At 44.5% G+C, this 21,059-nt stretch overlaps 1 protein-coding gene across 1 annotated transcript in view; it reads right to left on the bottom strand.

Annotated features, from left to right (window-relative positions):
• PEBP4 (phosphatidylethanolamine binding protein 4) overlaps window positions 1-19,283 on the bottom strand; it is a 230,009-nt gene extending 210,726 nt beyond the window's left edge. The window contains exons 1-2 of the mRNA XM_004270660.1: window positions 19,054-19,283; window positions 2,226-2,362 (exon numbers count right to left, since the gene is read on the bottom strand). Coding sequence (XP_004270708.1) covers window positions 2,226-2,362; window positions 19,054-19,167 — 251 coding nt within the window. The 5' untranslated portion in view covers window positions 19,168-19,283. The remainder of the gene's footprint in view (window positions 1-2,225; window positions 2,363-19,053) is intronic.
• Window positions 19,284-21,059: the final 1,776 nt, after the last annotated feature.

Here is a 21,059-nt window from a genome sequence, read left to right as displayed (position 1 = left end):
GCGCAATGATGATTTACAATCAAAAGCCATCGTCCTAGCATGCAGGCTTAGTGCTGTAAGTCCATGTTTCTCACACTGGGGATCTGCTGGTGTCTTCTAAGAAGTCCTGAGAATGACTCCTGCAATGGACTGAAAAATCATTATGTTGAGATCCCAGCCCCCAGTGAGATGGAATTAGGAAGTGGGGCCATTGGGAGGTGCTTAGGTCATGAGGGTGGAACCCTCATGAATGGGATTAGCACCCCTATAAAAGAGTCCCCAGAGAGCTCTCTCACCCCTTCCACTCTGTGGGAAACAGCAAGAAGATGGCCATCTATGAGTCAGGAAGCAGGTTCTCACCAGACACAGAATCTGCTGGTAACTTGATCTTGGACTTCTCAACTTCCAGGGTGCTGGGAAATAAGTTTTTGTTCTTTATAAACCACCCAGTCTGTGGCATTGTGTTATAGCAGCCCAGATAGACTGAGAGAGCTCCCCTTTACTTGAGATGCTCTGGGCCCTGGATGAAGGTCAGCAGCTAAAGGTGGGTGGGGAAAGAGCGTGCGTGTAGTCAGACGAGGGGGGCTGAATCCTAGCTCTGCCACTTGTCAGGTGTGTGAGCACTGTGGGCAAGTTATTTAATCTCTGGGGATTCCTCATCTTCAAAATGGGGATGATAACACCTACTTGGTGGGTTATGTTAACAATGAAATAAGTCAAAGGTTTAAAATCACCAGCAGAACTCCTGGCAGGTAGCAGGTGCCCCAGAACTCCCGCATGTGCCACAGTACACAGGCCACCGGGGTGCGAGTGTGTGGATGTCTGCAGGGCCGAGCCTGGGGCAGCTGGGGTGCAAGCTGGTCTCCTCCAGTGACTGTACACATGTGATCACGTTCTACGTGTTCCACAGTGAACATACAGAGGCGCTCTGTATGGGGCTGTGATCATAGCCCGGCCTGGCCTTGCCCTGGGCCTGCTGTCATCCCCAGCTTGCGGGGCTTGACTTGCCTGCCAGAGGGAAAGGCCTGTCCACCCCCGGGAAGGTCCCACTCAGCAGAGCACCCAGAGCATGGGTGCCCACATGGCAGGAGCAGCCGTTCCCTCCTGCCCCACACAAAACTGCACCCAGGACTGTTTCACCAGAGTTAAAAATGTATTGATAGGAACAAAATCAGTGTCTATTTTTTTTGGGGGGGGTGGGATTCAACTGTCTAACTTTTTTTTTTTTTTTTGCGGTACACGGGCCTCTCACTGTTGCGGCCTCTCCCGTTGCGGAGCACAGGCTCCGGATGCGCAGGCTCAGCGACCATGGCTCACGGGCCCAGCCGCTCTGCGGCATGTGGGATCTTCCCGGACCGGGGCACAAACCCGTGTCCCCTGCATTGGCAGGCAGACTCTCAACCACTGCGCCACCAGGGAAGCCCTATCTAACTTTTTAAGGGAAAACATTTTTCTTTCTAAAAGTCATGTCTGTAAGAATTCAAATGTACTCAAGGAGACAGAGTAAGAAGTGAGAGTCCTTGAGCCGCTCTGACCTCTGATGGCCTCAGTTGGATGCCAGTGTCCTCGGCCACCAGGCTGGCAGAGGGTGTTGGCAGCAACGTGGCCTGGGCAGTCCTCAGGATGGCCCATGGCTCCAGGACAATGAAGACTGGCTTTTCTGACCCACAGTGGGTGAGGAGAGAGCTGACTTCTGACGCAGAGGGGAAGAAGCTTGCACCGTTGGAAGGGACACAGCCAGCCTCCCACGCCCAGCCCCTTCTTTGAACGACATCCAGTGGCCACACTCCTGCCTGTCCTGACATTCCCGGGGCCTTGTTAGAGAAAAGCAAACAACCACCTCTCACAGGGAGGGTACCATCACACACCGTGTGTCAAATGCCACTTTTCTTTAAAATGCCACTTTGTTGGGGGGAAGGAGCCTTCAAGGCTGTAGGCAGGGATGGTCTCTCTTGGGCTCCCAGCAGGGAGGGTGAGGCCAGCCCCACAGGGCCCCTCCGGTGTGGAGGCCCCAGGGGGAGCCGGCCAGGTCCGTGTGCCCTCCCGATCCTGGAAGAACCGCCGTCTGGACGGACGGCCCGGGCCCGTCTCAAAGTCCTTCCCTGGGTGTTGTCCTCCAGCCGGGTGGCCCCAGAGCTGACTCATGCTCTGCCTGTCCACAGAGGCCGCCTTGTGAGGCAGTGGCCCTCGGTTCCCGGAGCCCTCCTCCCTCTGCCCTCTGGGGTAGGGGGGCCGCCCAGCCTTACTTGCAGAGGACAGCGTCGTTGTCAGGCAGGGCTTCGTACACGCACGGGTCCTTGTCCCCCTCGTCTCCGGTGGCCATCATCGTGAGGCCCAGGAGCAGGGCTGCCACGGCCAGCCTCATGGTCCAGCTCTTGGGCACCTGGAATGGAAGGAGTCCGTAGTGCTGCTGGTCCTCTGCAGGGGGCGCCCTTCCCACCCTGCAGCCCCCAACCCTGGGGGCCCACCTGGTGGGACAGAGCCCTCTGCTCAGCAGGGAGAAAGGTGGGTGCAGCCTGGGCTCCGGCAGCTAATCCGCCACCAGACACAAGTATCTTGGGCGGCCCTGGGCCTCCTCCCAGCTGGACTCAACTGACAGTCGTGGCCGAGGCCCCGCCTCCACGAGAGCAGGGCCGTGCCGTCACTCTGTCCTGCTGCCAGGGCACAGAGCAGGCTGCAGAGCAGGAGGGTTTACACAAGCCTCCTGCGAGGCCCTTGTCCTGCACACACACCACACACACACCCAAGTTGCCCCGTGCGCGGTCAGTTGGCTGAGGGCCAGCCCGCTCCTTTGGCTTTAAGGCAAACCCTGGGAGGCTGGTGACCCCCGGCTTCGGGTTCTGGGGGTGCTGATGAGGGCCCCAACTTGCTGGGTTTTCTAGGAGCAGGAGTGAGACTGGGCTGTGCCCCTTGCACAGCTCTGCTTCTCCCACCCACAGCTCCTCTGCCACCTGTCTTGACAACCTTGGGGCTGTCGGACGGTGGCCGTGGTTGGACGCGGTGACCCCGTGTAGGAAGGGCTGCTGCATGAGGGGTAGAGCCGCCGGGCCCCGGGCCAGCTCCGGAGGGCCAGCTGAGGACAGAAGGGCGCGTCCCGCTACAGCTTGCCGCGGTGCTGAACTCAGCACTCTCCCAAAATAATAGTCCCTGGAGAAGAAGGCCAGCAGGGCTGCTTGGGAAGGGGGCCGCGTGCACAGCGCTGTGCTGGGAGGAGGGGGTGCACCCCGAACCAGTTGGCTGGGACCACAGGGCGGCCTGCATTCCCTACGGAACAGGCCAGCAGGAGGCAGGAGTGTGTGGAGCTCTGACTGGATCCAGAGCGGGTGGGAGTGGGCGCGATGGGGGGAGATCAAAGACAGTTCTCCCACCTTGGGGGGATGGATGGGGGGGACTGAGGACTCCTGGGTTCTGCTCTGAGCTCCTCCACAGGGCTGGAGGGCCCCATGCCTCTCTAGAACACACCACATTCATCCTTCAAAAACAAGTGATCCCATTGCCCTTGCACTTGGCTAAGGAAGATGAGATCGTAGCTCTGCAGTCTATGCAGCTAGAACGTTAGAGAAACCGTTTTCAGCTGAGTTTGCTTTCCGCTTGAATTCCTGCTTCCAGGATCCCAACTTCCAGCAAAAAGCCTTTCCTTGAGGTTACAAATGAAACACATTTCTCAATAATCAGACTCCCTGAAGTATGACTAGGGCTCCCCCATAGACCCTTCCCAAGATCTCCCCTACTGGAGAGTGTCTCCTAGCAGCCTCCCCACAAGACGGTTGTGAAAATAAAATGAAATGAATTATGTAAGGCACTTAGTAAGGTGCCTGGCACATAGAGAATGCTCAATAATTAATGGATAGTGTAAATATTCTTCCACAGATCCATCCATCCCTTCATTCATTCCCACACAATCCATCTCACCAGCAGGTAGGAGCACCTCCTATGTGCTGAGCCCTGTGCTGGTCCCCGGGCATGGGCTGACCATGGTCCTGTCCTCATGGAGCTCACAGGACAGCCAGAGCCAGAGGATGATGGTGCCAGAATGGTCATCCAAGACCAAGAGACTCCTGTCTTCAAAGTGGCAGCCACTAGAGATGCCAGAACTTTCATGGGTGCCAACAGCTCTTAGCCCCAGTGACGAATGGCTGTCGGGAGGTGGGGGCCAGTCCACGGTGCAGGCTTGTTCCTGTGGAGCCCACTCACGTCAGCAATTCCTCCCTACTCAGTGAGCATCAGGCTTTTAGTACTGAATCCTCATGATGATGATTTTCTGAGGTAGGTACTATTATGATCCCATTTTACAGAGGGGAAGACTGAGGCACAGAGAGGTTAGCTGACCTGGGTCACATGGGTTGTAAGTGGCCGACCTGGGATTTGAACCCTCGCTGGCTGACTCCATGCTCCTTAACCATTTTGCTCTACTGCCCCCTCTTGCAGCTCCACTGTGCCTCCACTTACTCCCCCTCTATGCCCTTTGTTCTTGGAATAAAGTCCCGAATCCTCCAGGTGTCCCACAATGCCCTGCAAGATCTGGCTCTTCCTGCCTCTCTAGCCACGTCTCTCTACTCTCCGCCTGTCCTCAAACTATTTCCTGCCCCAGGGCCTTCCTATGCTCCGCCCTCACTTCCCAGTCCATCCTGGGGGATCCCGAAGGGTCATTTTTTCAGAGAAACTTGCTCTGACACCGAGACTCCATTAGATTCCCGTTATGCAGAATCAGAGCAATTTACTCCCTTTCTTATTGTTCTTATATGTTTGTAAAATAGTTTTGTAGTTATTTACGTAGTGATTTCTTATAGTCTCCCCCATCCCCCAGCCTACAAGCTTCTCAGAGGCAGTACCTAGTCTGTGTCTAGCTTTCCCTGGTGGGCCTAGATGCTAAATAAATTCTTGTTTGAATGCCTGACAAACTTGCCACTTCTGTTTCTGATCGTCCTCATTTCACTTAATAGCTCCTAACTCTCTATAAATATCAGAAGGAAGCTAACCACTCAGGTTGGCCTCGGGCCCTGGATCCCTTTTGCTTATTTATCTAACTTTCTTTGGCTTGTTTTTGTACGGAGAGATCTGACAGAATGCAGCGGTTCTTGGTGTTTTTGAATCTGATCCTTTCCTTGGGGAGTTACAGGACTTGGCTTTGAACTCAGAGTCCAAGATTGGAGAGCCACGTTCAAGCCTGGGGAGCACAGCTCCCCATTTCCATCACCAGCCTGTTTTGCTCAATTGCTTCACTCTAGAGGCACCATCTCCAGACCCCTCGGTGCCCATCCCTGAAGCTGCCTTCTCTTCCTTCAGGCACCTGGGCTGAGACCGCCTCCCAACACCATCAATAAGGCCAAATCGGTTGGCTTCCTGAGATGTCCTGGTCCTTCCAGACACCTGGATCTACTGGTCCAGTGCTCCTGGAACACCCTATCACTGCCCAAGTGTCACCTCCTTTCTCTACCCAGACGCAGACTGTCATGCTTTCCCTCTCTCCTCAACCTTTCCATTTATGCCTTCAGGAATCGCTGTACTGCAGGGACCAAATTCCCCCTCATTCTTTTCTTTCATCCCTCATTAAAACAAAAATTGGAATATAATTCACATACCATAAAATTCACTCCTTTAACATGTACGATTCAGTGGGTTTTCGTACAAAATTACTAAAGGATGTGCAACCATCATCACTAATTCCAGAACATTTTCATCACCCCAAAGGAGCCCAAATAACTCATTAGCAGTTGCTGCCCATTCCTTCCTCCCCCAGAACCTGGGAACCACTAAATCTTTCTACCTTTGTAGATGTGCTTATTCTGGACATTTCATATGGATGGAATTATACTATATGTGTTCTTTTGTGACTGGTTTCTTTCACTTTAGCATAGTGTTTTTAAGGTCCATCATGTTGTATCATGTATCAGTACTTCATTCCTTTTTATGGCTGAATAATCTTCCACTGTATGGATATACCACATTTTATTTATCCACTCAGTTGATAGACATTTGGGTTGTGTCCACTTTTTGGCTATTACTAGTAATGCCTTTAAAAACATTTGTGTACATTTTGCTTTGTTTTGCTTGTGAACCTATATTTTCAATTCTCTCCGGTTATGCCTAGGAGTAGAATTGTTGGGTCATATGATAATTCCATGTTTAACAGTTTGAGGAACTGCCAGTCTGTTTTCCAAAGTGGCGGTTACATTTTACATTCCTACCAGCAGCGAGGGTTCTAATTTCTCCACATCCTCAGTAGTGCTTATTGTTTCTTTTTTAATTATAGCCAGCCTAGTGAGCATGAAGTGGTATTTTATGTCATTTTGATTTGCATTTTAATAATGATTAATGATGTGGAACATCTTTTCATGAACTTTTGGCTATTTGTATATCTTCTTTAGAGAAATGTCCTTTCAAATCCTTTGCCCATTTAAAAAATTGGTTGTCTTCTTATTGTGTAATATGGGTTCTTTATATATTCTGGATGTTAGACACTGATAAAAGTGTTTTGATATTTATAGCAAACACCTTTTAACCGCCCCTGAGTTTATGTTAATGAGGTGACTTTTGGAAAGCACCTAAGCTGGTTGCCAGGGGAACCAAACACGTGATTGGAGGGTTGGAACTTTCAGTTCCTCCCACCCCCTCACCTCCACGGAGGAGAGAGGGGCTGGAGATTGAATCAATCACCAGTGGCCAATAATTTAATCGATCATATCTATATTATGAAACTTCCATGAAAACCCAAAAGGATGGGATTCAGAGAGCTTCTAGGTTGGTAAACTTGTGGAGATTTGGGGAAAGTGGCACACTCAGAGAGCATGGAACCTCCACGCCCCTTCCTGCATACCTCACACTACACATCTCTTGTATCTGAGGCTGTTCCTGAGTTATATCCTTTCGTGATAAACTTGTAATCTAGTAAGTAAAATGTTTCTCTGAGTTTTGTGAGCCGCCCTAGCAAATTAATTAAACCCAAGAAGGGGTCGTTGGAACCTCTAACCTATACCCTGTAGGTCGGAAGCCCAGGTGACAACCTGGATTTTGATTGGCACCAGAAGTTGGGGCGAAGCCTTGTAGAACTGAGCCTTTAACCTGTGAGAGCTGATGCTATCTTCAGGTAAGTAGCGTCAGAATTGAGTTGAACTGTAGGATACCCAGATGGTGTCAGAGAATTGCTTGGTGTGGGGGAAAAACTCACACATTAGAACTGGTGTCAGAACTGTGGACCCTCGTTGGATATTTGGTTTGTAAATATTTTCTCCCATTCTGTGGGTTGTCTTTTTCTTTTCTTTATAGTGTACTTTGATACACAAAGTTTTTAAATTTGATGAAGTCCAATTTATCTATTTTTTCTTTTGTTCTCCATGTTTTTGTGGTCATATGCAACAAATCGTTGCCAAAGCCATGTTATGAAACTTAACTCCTATGTTTTCTTCTAAGAGTTTTACAATCTTGGGTCTTACATTTACATCGTTGATCCATTGACTTATTTTTTGCATCTGGTGTTAGGTAAAGTTCCAATTTCATTCTTTTGCATGTAGCTATCCACTTGTTCCAACACCGTTTGCTGAAAGGAGTTTGCTTTCCCCACTGAAACCCCTTTACCTCCACCTCCTGCCATAACCAGAGCCTCCCTGTCCCCTTGAGAAGCTGCTTCTCCATGTATCTCAGGTTTGGGAGGTAAGGTCAATGAGCACCCCCACTCCCCTTTGGTGCTTCTAGACCATTATCTCTCAGCCTTCTTGTCAAAATCTAAATTTCATGGGGCTTATTCCATCTGAAATACTTCTAATCAGTGTCATCTGCCTTCCTACCACTCCTTGCTCACTGAAGACGTTGCTACTTGGCATGGGGACTTTGTTTCCTGCTCCAAGTCTTGCTATCGACCCTCGGTGACATCTATATCTATGGGTCACCTCTTCCAACACCTCCAGACTCTCTTCCCATGGTGACTTCTTAGACACTGTCATCACTGAAACCATTCCATGCCAAAAATCTTAAATTCAAGCAGCCATTCTGATGACAACCTCCTCTCCTTCCTAGTCACTCATTTTGTTACTCCCACTGCATCTAGTCTTCCATCTCATTCCGAACTTCAATCTTTTAACCACTCTCCTTTCTCCTTATCTATGTTGGTGCCTGGGTCCTGGGAACGTTCATTTCTACTATTCACTTGCCAACATCTATATTGCTACCTCCTTACCCTCGTGTTGTGGCTGTTGAGTGTAACTCCAATTTTGGACCAGTCCAAGGGTCTACCTGCTCCACTCTGCACCCTTGCTGCTCCCCACTCCCACTTATCTTCTTGGTACTTTACACCTTCTACAGAGCCTGGTACAAAGGGATGAGGAAAAACACTGTGCTAAGTGAAAGAAGCCAGTCACAAAAGACTACATATTGCATGATTCCATTTATATGAAATATCCAGAGTAGGGAAATATATAGGGAGAGAAAGTTGATTAGCTTAAATCTGGGGGTGGGTGGGTGGGTTAATGGGGAAGATAGGGGTGATAGCTGAAAGGTGTGAAGTGTCTTTTGGAGGTGACGACAGTGTTCTAAAGTGGACTGTGGTGATGGTTGCACACATCTGTAAATACACTAAAAACTGTTGAATTATACACTTTAAAAACCATTAAATTATACACATTTAACTTATACATACATACAATTTGGTGAATTGTGTAGTATGTGTAACATTTCTCAATAAAGCTGTTTAAAAAACAATCCAAAGGGGACTTCCCTGGGGGTCCAGTGGTAAAGAATCCACCTTACAATGCAGGGGATGTGGGTTCGATCCCTGGTCAGGGAACTAAGATCCCACAGGCTGCAGGGCAACTAAGCCCACGTGCCAAAACTACTGAGCTCACGCACCTCAGTGAGAGAGCCCACGTGTCACAAACTACAGAGTCCACGTGCTCTCACCCTGTGTGCCACAACTACAGAGCCCACATGCCCTGGAGCCTGCGTGCCACAACTAGAGAAGAGAAAACCTGCACGCCGCAACTAGAGAGAAGCCCGCGTGCCACAAAGAAAGATCCTACATGCCTCAATGAAGATCCCGCGTACCACAACTAAGACCCAACGCAACCAAAAATAAAATAGTAAATAAATAAATAAATCTTTAAAAAGAAAAATTCAGGGACTTTCCTGGTGGTCCAGTGGATAAGACTCCACACTTGCAATGCAGGGGGCCTGGGTTTGATCTCTGGTCAGGGAACTAGATCCTGCATGCATGCTGCAACTAAGAAGTACAAAGGCCACAATGAAGAAGTCTGCCTGCTGCAACTAAAGATTCTGCATGTCTCAATGAAGATCCTGCATGCCACAACTAAGACCTGGAGCAGCCAAAATAAACAAACAAACAAAAACCTAACTAAATAAAAACAATCCAGGTAACATATGCAAAATGATGGACTAGGAAGTAAAGCTGTCACTGTGTGCAGATGACATGATACTATATAAAGAGAATCCTAAAGATGCCACCAGAAAACTACTAGAGCTAATCAATGAATTTGGTAAAGTTGCGGGATACAAAATTAATGCACAGAAATCTCTTGCATTCCTATACACTAATGATGAAAAATCTGAAAGAGAAATTAAGGAAACACTCCCATTTACAACTGCAACAAAAAGAATAAAATACCTAGGAATAAACCTACCTAGGGAGACAAAAGACTTGTATGCAGAAACTATAAGATACTGATGAAAGAAATTAAAGATGATATAAACAGATGGAGAGATATACCATGTTCCTGGATTGGAAGAATCAATATTGTGAAAATGACTATACTACTCCAAGCAATCTACAGATTCAATGCAATTCCTATCAAATTACCAATGGCATTTTTCACAGAACTGGAAAAAAAAGACTTTTAAATTTGTATGGAAACACCAAATACCCTGAATAGCCAAAGCAATCTTGAGAAAGAAAAATGGGGCTGGAGGAATCAGGCTCCCTGACCTCAGACTATACTACAAAGCTACAGTCATCAAAATAGTGTGCTGCTGGCACAAAAACAGAAATATAGGTCAGTGGAACAGGATAGAAAGCCCAGAAATAAACCCATGCACCTATGGTCAATTAATCTACAACAAAGGAGGCAAGAATATATAATGGAGAAAAGACAGTCTCTTCAATAAGTGGTGCTGGGAAAACTGGACAGCTATATGTAAAAGAATGAAATTAGAATTCTCTAACACCATACACAAAAATAAACTCAAAATGGATTAAAGACCTAAAAATAAAACCAGATACTGTAAAACTCCTAGAGGAAAACATAGGCAAAACACTCTGACATAAATCACAGCAATATCTTTTTGGATCTGCCTCCTAGAGTAATGGAAATAAAAACAAAAATTAAAAAATGGGGCTTAATTAAAATTAAAAGCTTTTGCACAGCAAAGGAAACCATAAACAAAGCAAAGAGATAACCTACAGAAAGAGAGAAAATATTTGCAAATGATGCGAACGACAGGGGATTAATCTCCAAAATATACAAACAGCTCATACAGTTCAATATCAAAATAAGCAAACAACCCAATAAAAAATGGGCAGAAGATCTAAACAGACATTTCTCCAATGAAGACATACAGTTGGACACAAAACATATGAAAAGGTGCTCAACATTGCTAATTATTAGAGGAATACAAATCAAAACTACAATGAGGTATTACCTCACACCGGTCAAATGGCCATCATCAAAATATCTACAAATAATAAATGCTAGGGAGGGTGTGTAGAAAAAGGAACCCTCCTACACTCTTGGTGGGAATGTAAATTGGTACAGCCACTATGGAGAATAGTATGGAGGTTCCTTAAAAAACTAAAAATAGAGCTACCATATGATCCCACAATCCCACTCCTGAACATATATCTGGAGAAAAACATAATTTGAAAATATACATGCACCCCAATGTTCATTGCAGCACTATTAACAATTGCCAAGATGTGGAAGCAACCTAAGGGTCCATCAACAGATGAATGGATAAAGAAGATGTGGTATATATACACAATGGAATATTACTTAGCCATAAAAAAGAATGAAGTAATGCCGTTTACAGCAACATGGATGGACCTAGAGATTAACATACTAAGTGAAGTAAGCCAGATAAAGACAAATATCATATGATATCACCTATATGTGGAATCTAAAAAAATGATACAAATGAATTTATTTATAAAACAGAAATAGACTCACAGACATAGAAAACAAACTTATGGTTGCCAAAGGGGATGGAGGGGGATAAATTAGGAGTTTGGAAAAAAAAAAAAGAAAGAAAGAAAAGAAAAAGCTACTTTCAAAGTAGTAGAAAATTTCATGACATGTTCACTTGCATTTGCCCCACCCCCTCTTTGGCATAGTTCAGTCTTGTTTTGGAGGAGACTGCAACCCAGTTACCAGTTTTCTCCCTCAAATCAGAGGGAGCAGAGCAGACCTTATTGCAATGTTCTAACCTATCAAGGAATTGTCTGAAGGACTAGTTTCTGTTTTGCCTAACTCAGATCTCAGAGGGGATAAGGAGTGGGCATTGTTCACAAAAGCTGCAGGGAAACTACAGATCCACAGACACCTGGGGCAAGAGATTATGGGTGAATACACATAAAAGGCAATCTAAGGCCCCAAGCAGAAGCTAGGATGAGACTCTTGGGGAAATTAAGACATTCAAAAACAGCTGTATATGTGGGGGAATTGAAAAAGCCACATGCAGGTCCAGGCAAGACACATGCTCAGAAAAGACCTGAGAAGACCTTAAGTTTTCACCTTGGGCTGATCCCTAGACCTAGAGCATACCCAGCTAATCAGTGAGGACTTCTCTGGCACATAGGCACTCTTAAAAGACTGGGAGAGGTGCTTGTTTCATTTAAATGCCCGGTTTTCAACAACAACAACAAAAGAAATCACAAGGTACAGGAAAACAAAGCCCATTCAAAGGAATAAAGTAGGTTGACACAAACTGTTGCTGAGGAAGTTCATACATCAGACATATTAGACAAAGAGTTTAAAATAACTGTCTTAAGTATACTCAAAGAGCTAAAGGAATTTATGGACAAAGAATTACAGAAAATCAGGACAATAATATATGAGCAAAATCAAAATATCAGCAAAAATATAAAAAATTATAAAATGGAACAAAACAAATTCTGGAGCTGAAAATTAACTGCAATGATCAATTTACTAGAGGGGTTTGGTAGCATTTTTTAGCAGAGAGAAAATAAATCAGTGAATTTGAAAATAGGAAAATAGAAATTATTGAGTCTGAATAGCAGGAAGAAAAAAGAATGAAGAAATGTAAACAGAGCATAAGAACTGTGGGACACTATCAAACAGACCAATGTATGCATGATGAGAGTCCCAGGAGAAAGAGAGAGAAGGGCCAGAGAGATTGTTTGAAGAAATAATGGCCAAAAACTTCCTAAATTCAAAGAAGTCCATGAATCTACAAATACAAGAAGCTCAGAAAACTACAAGCAGGATAAACTAAGAGAGACCCATACCAAGACGCATAACCAAACTGTTGAAAGACAAAAATAGGATTTTGAAAGCAGCAAGAGAGAAGGGACTTATTATGCACAAGTGATCCTCAATAAGATTATCAACTGATTTCTCAGCAGAAACCTTGGAGGCCAGAAGGCATTGGGATGATATATGTAAGATATTTAAAGAAAAAACTGTCAACTGAGATTTCTATATCCAGTAAAACTGTCCTTCAAAATGAGAGAGAAATTAAGACATTCTTAGATAAACGAAAACTGAGGAAATCCATTACCTATAGAGTTTCCCTGCAAGAAGTGGTTAACAAGAGTCCTTCAGGTTGAAATGAAAGGACAATAGACAGTAAACGAAGATATAAAGATCTCAAGTAGGGGTAAATACATGGGCAAACATAAAAGCCAGTATTATTATAATTTTTGTTTGTAATTCCACTTTTTAAAAGTATAGGATTTAAAAGACAAATACACAAAAGTAATTATAGTTATATGTTAGTGAACAGACATATAAAGATGTAATTAGTGACATCAATAACACAAAGTGGGGGGTATAGTTACCCAGGAGTAGAGTTTTTGTATGTGATTGAAGTTAATTTGGTATTCATTCAAATTAAATTGTTATCACTTTAGGACATTATATATAATTCCCATGGTAACCACAAAATATATCTATAGGATATACACGAAAGGAAATGAGAAGGAAATAAAAACATGTCACTACAAACTTCCAAAAAATTAAGGTGGAGGGAGCACTTCCTAAGTCATTCTATGAGGCCAGCATTATCCTGATACCAAAACCAAAGACATTTTAAGAAAGGAGAACTATGGCCCAATATTCTTTATGAATACTGATGTAAAAATCCTAGCAAATTGCATTCAGAAGCATATTAAAAGCATTATACAACATAAACAAGTGAGATTTATTTCTGGAATGCAACAATGGTTCAACATACAAACATCAATCAATGTACTACCACAATCAGTCAATGTAATTGTGTTTATTCTGTTAATATCACATTAATATCACATAATATCACATTAACAGAATAAAGGGAAAAGCCACATGATTATCTCAATTGATGCAGAAAAAGGATTTGATAAAATTCAACACCTTTTTTTGATAAAAACACTCAACAAACTAGGAAGAGAAGGAAACATCCTCATTCAATATGATAAAGGCTATCTATGAAATACCCATAGCTAACATCATACTCAATGGTGAAAGACTGAAAAATTTTCCCTGAAGATCAGTAACAAAACAAATATATTGGGCTTCTGTGGTGGCGCAGCGGTTAAGAATCTGCCTGCCAATGCAGGGGACACAGGTTTGAGCCCTGGTCCGGGAAGATCCCACATGCCGCGGAGCAACTAAGCCGTGAGCCACAACTACTGAGCCCGTGTGCCACAACTACTGAAGCCCGCTTGCCTAGATCCTGTGCTCTGCAACAAGAGAAGCCACCGCAATGAGAAGCCCAGACACTGCAACGAAGAGTAGCCCCCGCTCGCCACAACTAGAGAAGGCCCACGTGCAGCAACAAAGATCCAACGCAGCCAAAAAAAAAAAAAAAAAGATATAAATATTAAACAAACAAAAACAAATGTATTACCTTGCCAGGGATGCCATAGCAAAATATCACAGACTGGGTCGCTTAAAAAGTAGAAATTTATTTTGTTATAGTTCTGGGGGTTGGAAGTTTAAGATCAAGGCGTCAGCAAAGGTGGTTTCTCCGGAGACTTCTTGGCTTGCAAATATTTACCTTTCTCACTGTGTCTTCACATGGTTTTTTCTCGGTGTGTGTGCAACCCTTGTGTTGCTTTGTGTGTTCAAATTTCCTCTTCTTACAGGATGTTAGTCATATTGGATTAGGGCCTATCCTAATGGTCTTATTTTATCTTAATCGCTTCTTTAAAGGCTCTATCTCAAAATATAGTCACATTCTGAGGTACTGAATGTGGTTAGGGCTTTGATATATGAATTTTTGGAGAACACATTTCAGACCATGACGATAAGGATGCTCACTTTTACCACTACTATTCAACATACTCTTAGAAGTTCTAGCCAGAACAATTAAATGAAAAAAAAAGAAATAAAAGGAATATTGAAAAAGAAGAAGGAAAATTATCTCTATTGTCAGATGACACAATTTTATATGTAGAAAACTCTAATGATTCAGAGTGAATTCTGCAAAGTTGCAGGATATGAGCTCAACACACAAAAATCAGTTGCATTTCTATACATTAAACAATCGAAACAGAAGTTAGGGAAAAAAATCCATTTAGAAAACCATCAGAAAGATGAAATACTGAGGAATTAACTTAACCAAGGAGGAGAAAGACTTGTACACTGAAAATTACAAAATGTTACTGAAAGAAATTAAAGAAGACACAAATTAATGGAAATAAATTCTGTGTTCATGGATTGGAAGCTTTAATGTTGTTAGGATGTCCATACTACCCAAAGTGATCTGCAGATTCAATGCAATCCCTATCAAAATACCAATGACATTTTTCACAGAAATAGAAAAATCCATCCTAAAATGCATATGGAATCCCAAGGGACCCTGAATAACCAAAACGATACTGAAAAGAAGAATAAAGTTGGAGGATTCACAGCTCCTGATTTCAAATGTTAGTACAAAACTGGGGTAATCAAAACTAAGTGGAACTGGCATAAAGACAGATATATAGACCAGTGGAATAGAATAGAGAGCCCAGAAATAAACCCTTGCATATGTGGTGAGATGATTTTCAACAAGGGTGCCAAGACCATGGGGAAAGGACAGTCTTTTCAGTAAATGGTGCTGAAACAACTGGATAGCCACATGCAAGAGAATGATGTTGGACCCTTACCATCCACTATACACACACATTAACTCAAAAATGATTGAAGACCTAAATGTAAGAGCTAACACTATGAAACTGTTAGACGAAAACATAGGGGAAAGCTTTATAATATTGGATTTGTCAATAATTTCTTCGATATGACACCAAAAACACAGACAACAAAGTAAAAAATAAGTACATTGGACTTCATCAAAATTAAAAACTTTTAGCATCAAAGAATTCTATCAAGACAGTGAAAAGACAACTGCAGAATGAGAGAAAATATTTGCAAATCATAGGTCTGATAAGGCTTAATACCAGAATATAGAAAGAACTCTTACAACTCAAAAACAGCAAAATAAACAATTAAAAATTGTGCAAAATACCTGAATAGATATTTCTCCAAAGAAGATATACAAATGGCCAATAAACACATGAGAAAATGCTCAACATCTCTAGTCATTAGGGAAATGCAAATCAAAACCATAATGAGATACCACTTCATACCCATTAGGATGGCTATTGCTAAACACATACAGACACAGATACACGAACACACAGAGAAAATAACAAGTGTTATAGAGCATGTGAAGAAATTGGAACCCTTGCACACTGCTGGTAGGAATGGGAAATGGTGTAGCCACTGTGGAAAACAGTTTAGTCGTTCCTCAAAAAGCTAAACATAGAACTACCTTATGATCCAGCAATTCTACTCCTGGACATATACACACAGGAATTTAAAGCAGGGACTGAAACAGATAATTGTATGCCACTGTTCATTGCAGTCAAAACGTGAAAACGACCCATGCATCAATGAACAGGTTAATAGATAAACAAAATGTGGTGTACACATATAATGAAATATTATTCACCCATAAAAGGAAGGAAACTCTGACATATGATACAGTATGGTTGAACCCAGAAGACATTTTGCCAAATGGAATAAGCTAGTCACAAAAAAGACAAATACTGTGGGATTCCACCGATACGAAGTACCTGGAGTTATCAAATTCATAGCAAAATGATAATTTCCAGGGGCTATGAGAATGGGGAGTTATTGCTTAATGGTTACAAATTTTCTTTTCTGTAATAAATGTTTTAGAAATACATAGTGGTGATGGTTGCACAACATTGTAAATTTAATTAATGCCACTGAATTGTACACTTCAAATGGTTAAAATGGTAAATTGTATGTTACGTATATTTTAACACAAGTGTGTGCACACACATGCCTGTGCACATAAACACAAATCCAAGGACCTAGTGTTCTATAGAGCCCACTTTTGAAACACTGACCTAATCCATTTTCCTCACTGTATGGACAACTTAATCAGCCTGTGTAGACTGCTGTCCATCCTCCCAGTCAGCTATGCTCTCCCCACCCTAAGGCCTTTGCAGAAGCTATTCTCTCTGCAAGGAGTGCCATTCTCTCCTGCCCCATGATCCATATGGCTAACTTTTGCTCACCCTTCAGGTGTTATTTAAACATCGCTTCCTTCGGGGAAACTTCTTGGGTATCCTCTCATATCTACATCCAGTATCTGCAATACTTCCACCATGATGGTATTATCAGACCATTTTTATTTGCCATTTACGTGTGTTGGTCTGTTATTTTACGGGGGAGGGACCATATGTATCCTGTGAATTGCTGTGTCTAGCACCTAGCACGGTGCCTGGGAAACAGCAGATGCTCAATTACCACTTAAAGAAGGAAGAGAATAAGGGAGGGCGGGGTGGATATAGACTTCCTGAAGGCCCCACCTCCACCTCTATTAATCTGGGTCTCACTTGTGCACCAGGGCAGTTTGTTTCTCTCTCTCTTTTTTTTTTTTTTTTTTTTTGCGGTACGCGGGCCTCCCACCGCTGTGGCTTCTCCCATTGCAGAGCACAGGTTCCGGACACGCAGGCTCAGCGGCCATGGCTCACGGGCCCAGCCGCTCCGCGGCATGTGGGATCTTCCCGGACCGGGGCACGAACCCGTGTCCCTTGCATCGGCAGGCAGACTCTCAACCACTGCGCCACCAGGGAAGCCCTGTTCCTTTCTTGATAGCAGTCATCAGTATCTTCCTTCTACTCTAGTTCTCTGTGCATATATTTCATCCCGTGAGGGCCCCAATTGTCTCTGCGTTCCCCACGGTACTTTGCACATAGTAGATGCTGGAAATAAACAAGCACACACAGTTAAAAACAATACATTGTGAACAGATTATGCTGACCTTTTGCTGTTCTTCATATTAGGAGAACAGGAAAGAACTCCACAGACTCTCAAAATGCACTTGGACCATCTTTTAGTTATCAGCTACTATCCGTTGCTTTTCATGCGCCTTTCACTTCAGATGACCAATTTGGAAATTGTCTTGGAACGTAAAAGTATCAAAATGTGGGCTTCTCTGGTGCTGCAGTGGTTAAGAATCTGCCTGCCAATGCAGGTGGCACGGGTTTGAGCCCTGCTCAGGGAAGATCCCACATGCCGTGGAGCAACTAAGCCCGTGCACCACAACTACTGAGTCTGCGTTCTAGAGCCCACGAGCCACAACTACTGAGCCCGAGTGCTACAACTACTGAAGCCCGCGCGCCTAGAGCCCCTGCTCTGCAACAAGAGAAGCCACCCAATGAGAAGCCTGCACACTGCAACGAAGAGTAGCCCCTGCTCGCTGCAACTAAAGAAAAGCCCGTGCGCAGCAACAAAGACCCAAGGCAGGTAAAACAAACAAGCAAAAGTTTCAAAATGTATATCTTTTTCTTGTTATTTTAAGAATGCTTGCTTTCCTTCCATCACATTTTGTATTAGAGATCTTTAACTTATCAAGCTGAAGATATAGGAGTTGGTGGTGGTGACAGAGAGCAGGGCCTGGGGGCAGTGGCAGGGAGAGCTCCAGAGCTGTATTTTCTAGCAGTTACATTTCCCAAGAGTGAGGGGACTAATGGAGTGTCCGTGAGAAAAACCCAGTGGTTAGCTCTGCCCCAACCACTCCTCTTATCCAAGGACCTGCTAGACCTCTCGCTGGAAGCTAGGGGCCTGGGCCACTTCATTCCAGTGACACAAGTTCTCCTTTCCAAGAGCCCCAGGCTGCTGGTTTCAGCAACCAACCATTGACCTAATAAGCCCATTTCTTTAGCCATATATAGTACATACTAATGAATCACTCCATCCACAGAATGGAAGGTCCCAGATGTGTCATGAAACGGTGGCGTCTTTCAGGTTCATTTGCTGCCATGGTACCCTTGGAAGGTTGAAAATTTTGTTTCTCCTCATGGAGGTGAGAAGTGAGCTTAGAGCCCACCAGAGCTGCGTATTTACCTGGCCCCCTCCTTTCGCAAATAGTTCCAGTCTCCAATTCTTCCCACGTTTAAAGATGGGAGGAAATGGGGATCCTTCTTCCCATGGAAGAGGAAATCAGGACCCCACAAAGGAAGGAAACTTTCTGAGTCTGTTACTTACTTCCTCCGTAAGGCCTGAATGAACTAAATCAGTAATGCTAATCCCATTAGTAATGCTAGTTCCCAGTCCAGAACTCCAGGAGTGAGAAATGTACCAAAGAGTCCTTTCTAGGAAAGTTAGATAAATGTTGGATGCTCAGAGACAAGCATAGAAACTCCTTGAAGAACAGCTTCAAATCATACAGAAATTCCACCCTAAACATACATTCCCTTCAGTTCTCCAGGCCACAGTTCTCATCCTTGAGGCCTCTCCCTTCTCTCTGTCTCTCTGTCGCTCTAGAAGGTCCTTATGGAAAGTCCCTACCTCACACCTCATACCCCACATAGGGGAGAAGAGCACTGTCACCTACTCGGAGCAGTGTGGGAGCTGTTGGGTGGTGATGGCTGCAGGGGAGCGAGCAATCCTGGCAGGTTTCTGGGCTGGAGAAGGTGGGGAGCAAGCTCCCTCCAGGATGCCCTAGCATATGGGCCCTTAAGGCGATCAGGGTCTGGCGGTGTTCAGGGATTGGGAGTATAGGGAAGGCTCCTGGAGTAGCCAGCGGAGGAGGCAGTGGTTGGTCGTTGGGGAGGCAGTTGGAGAAAGTTCCAAGGAATTCCAGGGAGGAGCTAATACGTAGGGTGGGAGAGAATAGGAAAATAAGACTGGGTGGGCTTTCTGGCATTCCTCCTTCCAAGGACTCTACAGAAAACAGTGGAAATCACAGAGATGATTCTCTTACCTTTCAAGATACACTGTAAAGCTGGCAGAAGAGGCACTAGGGATGCACTGGGGATACACAAAGAGAAAGGTGCAGAGGGATGGAAGGAAACCATAGAGACCAGAGTCCCTGAGAGAGACAAACAGCATCTGACTGCTTAGAGCCAAAGGCTCAGAGACACGGACAGCAGAGAGGTGGGATTGGGACCCTTGCTTGGGGTGGAGCAAGGGCACCTTCCACAGTGAGTGCAGCCTGGAACCGCAGAACAACAACACTGGTTCAAGGCCACGGTCTGCCAGGCCTGCCAACTCAGTGTCTGGCAGGTAATGTTCTACCAAAATGGGCAGTGGACGCTCCTGTAATGGGCAACTACATCCAGGCAATTCCCTGGCTTGAAGGACCTGGGTTTCCCGCTGTGTTTTAAATGACCACATCTGGGTCCACAGCCAGGGTTTCTTTCTGGAAACATCCTCCCAGGAAATTCAAGGAGTCAGTGGAAACTTATACACCCCAGATGAATTAAGTTTGAATCTCTGAGGGTAAGGCGTAGGCATCGATATTTTTATCGATGCTTCTCATGGGAGTCTAGTGACCAGCCAGGTCAAAGAATCGCTGTATAGACTGGTGTCAGGCACTTGACAGATGCCGAAAGTACAAAGATGCACAAGATGCAGACCCTGACCTTCATGAACTCACAGCTGAGCAAGGAGGATAATAAACATCAAAACAAACAACAAAACTGACAACAGTGTGCTGAGTTCGGCCATAGAAACATGCCTAGGTTAAAGAGGAAGATGTTAACCACGTGTTTTGTTTTAGGCATTTTGTGATGGTTTGACATCTTGGGGGTCTTGGGGAGGGATGCCCCTCCCAGAGTTAGCTGATTCCTAGAGAGAGTGAATAACTTGCGTTGAAGCACATCTTTCACATACAAACCGACCAACCTCCAATCTATACCCCCAACCACCTCCTTTATCCAACTCTCACCCACCAAGCCAGTATTTTGCCTGCCCTAAATCACCCCAGGGCCAAGTACCAGACAACAAGAGACCACCTCATACACAGAGTCTGCCGACGTTATTCCAATGACCTAATCTAAGCTTGTTCAGCTGTTTAACCTGCCTTATCCCTTTCTTCCCATGGAAAGCACAATAAAGGCTCTGGACCATGCATTCCCCTTATGCGTTCTGCTTCCCGATCAACCCTGGTGCTTCCCCAGGTGGTATGGTATGCCCCTTTCTCCTGGAAATTGTAAGTATATATTTGATACATAATATATTTGGATAATATATTGAAAATATATATGTATCTTTAGAAAAATGATTCTGCTTGCAAATATTCAAGAACACACTGGATTAATATTAACTTACCTCTGCTGAGCCTTTGCCAGCTGTTCTACATTTGCTCTGTGTGTTATCCCCTTTTATCCTCACAGGGACTTCATGAGGTATGGAGTGATAGCCCCATTTTTCAGACAAGGAAACTGAGGCACAGATAGCATGAGAACCTTGCCCAGGGTACACAGTTGGTAAATGGTGGGCTGGATTTGAAGCCAGCCACGCTGACTCTAGGCCTCTGCTCTTTCCCTCAATATGCTCCTAACCCACCCTTTCCAACCCTGAGAACTGAGATTTGGTGTTTCTGTCTGTCAGATGACC

The sequence above is a fragment of the Orcinus orca genome, chromosome 6 (genome assembly GCF_937001465.1).
Source record: "Orcinus orca chromosome 6, mOrcOrc1.1, whole genome shotgun sequence".
In the NCBI taxonomy this organism is placed as follows: domain Eukaryota; kingdom Metazoa; phylum Chordata; class Mammalia; order Artiodactyla; family Delphinidae; genus Orcinus; species Orcinus orca.
Note: the sequence above shows the minus strand (reverse complement) of the source record. Positions and strands in the feature narration are given on the sequence as shown.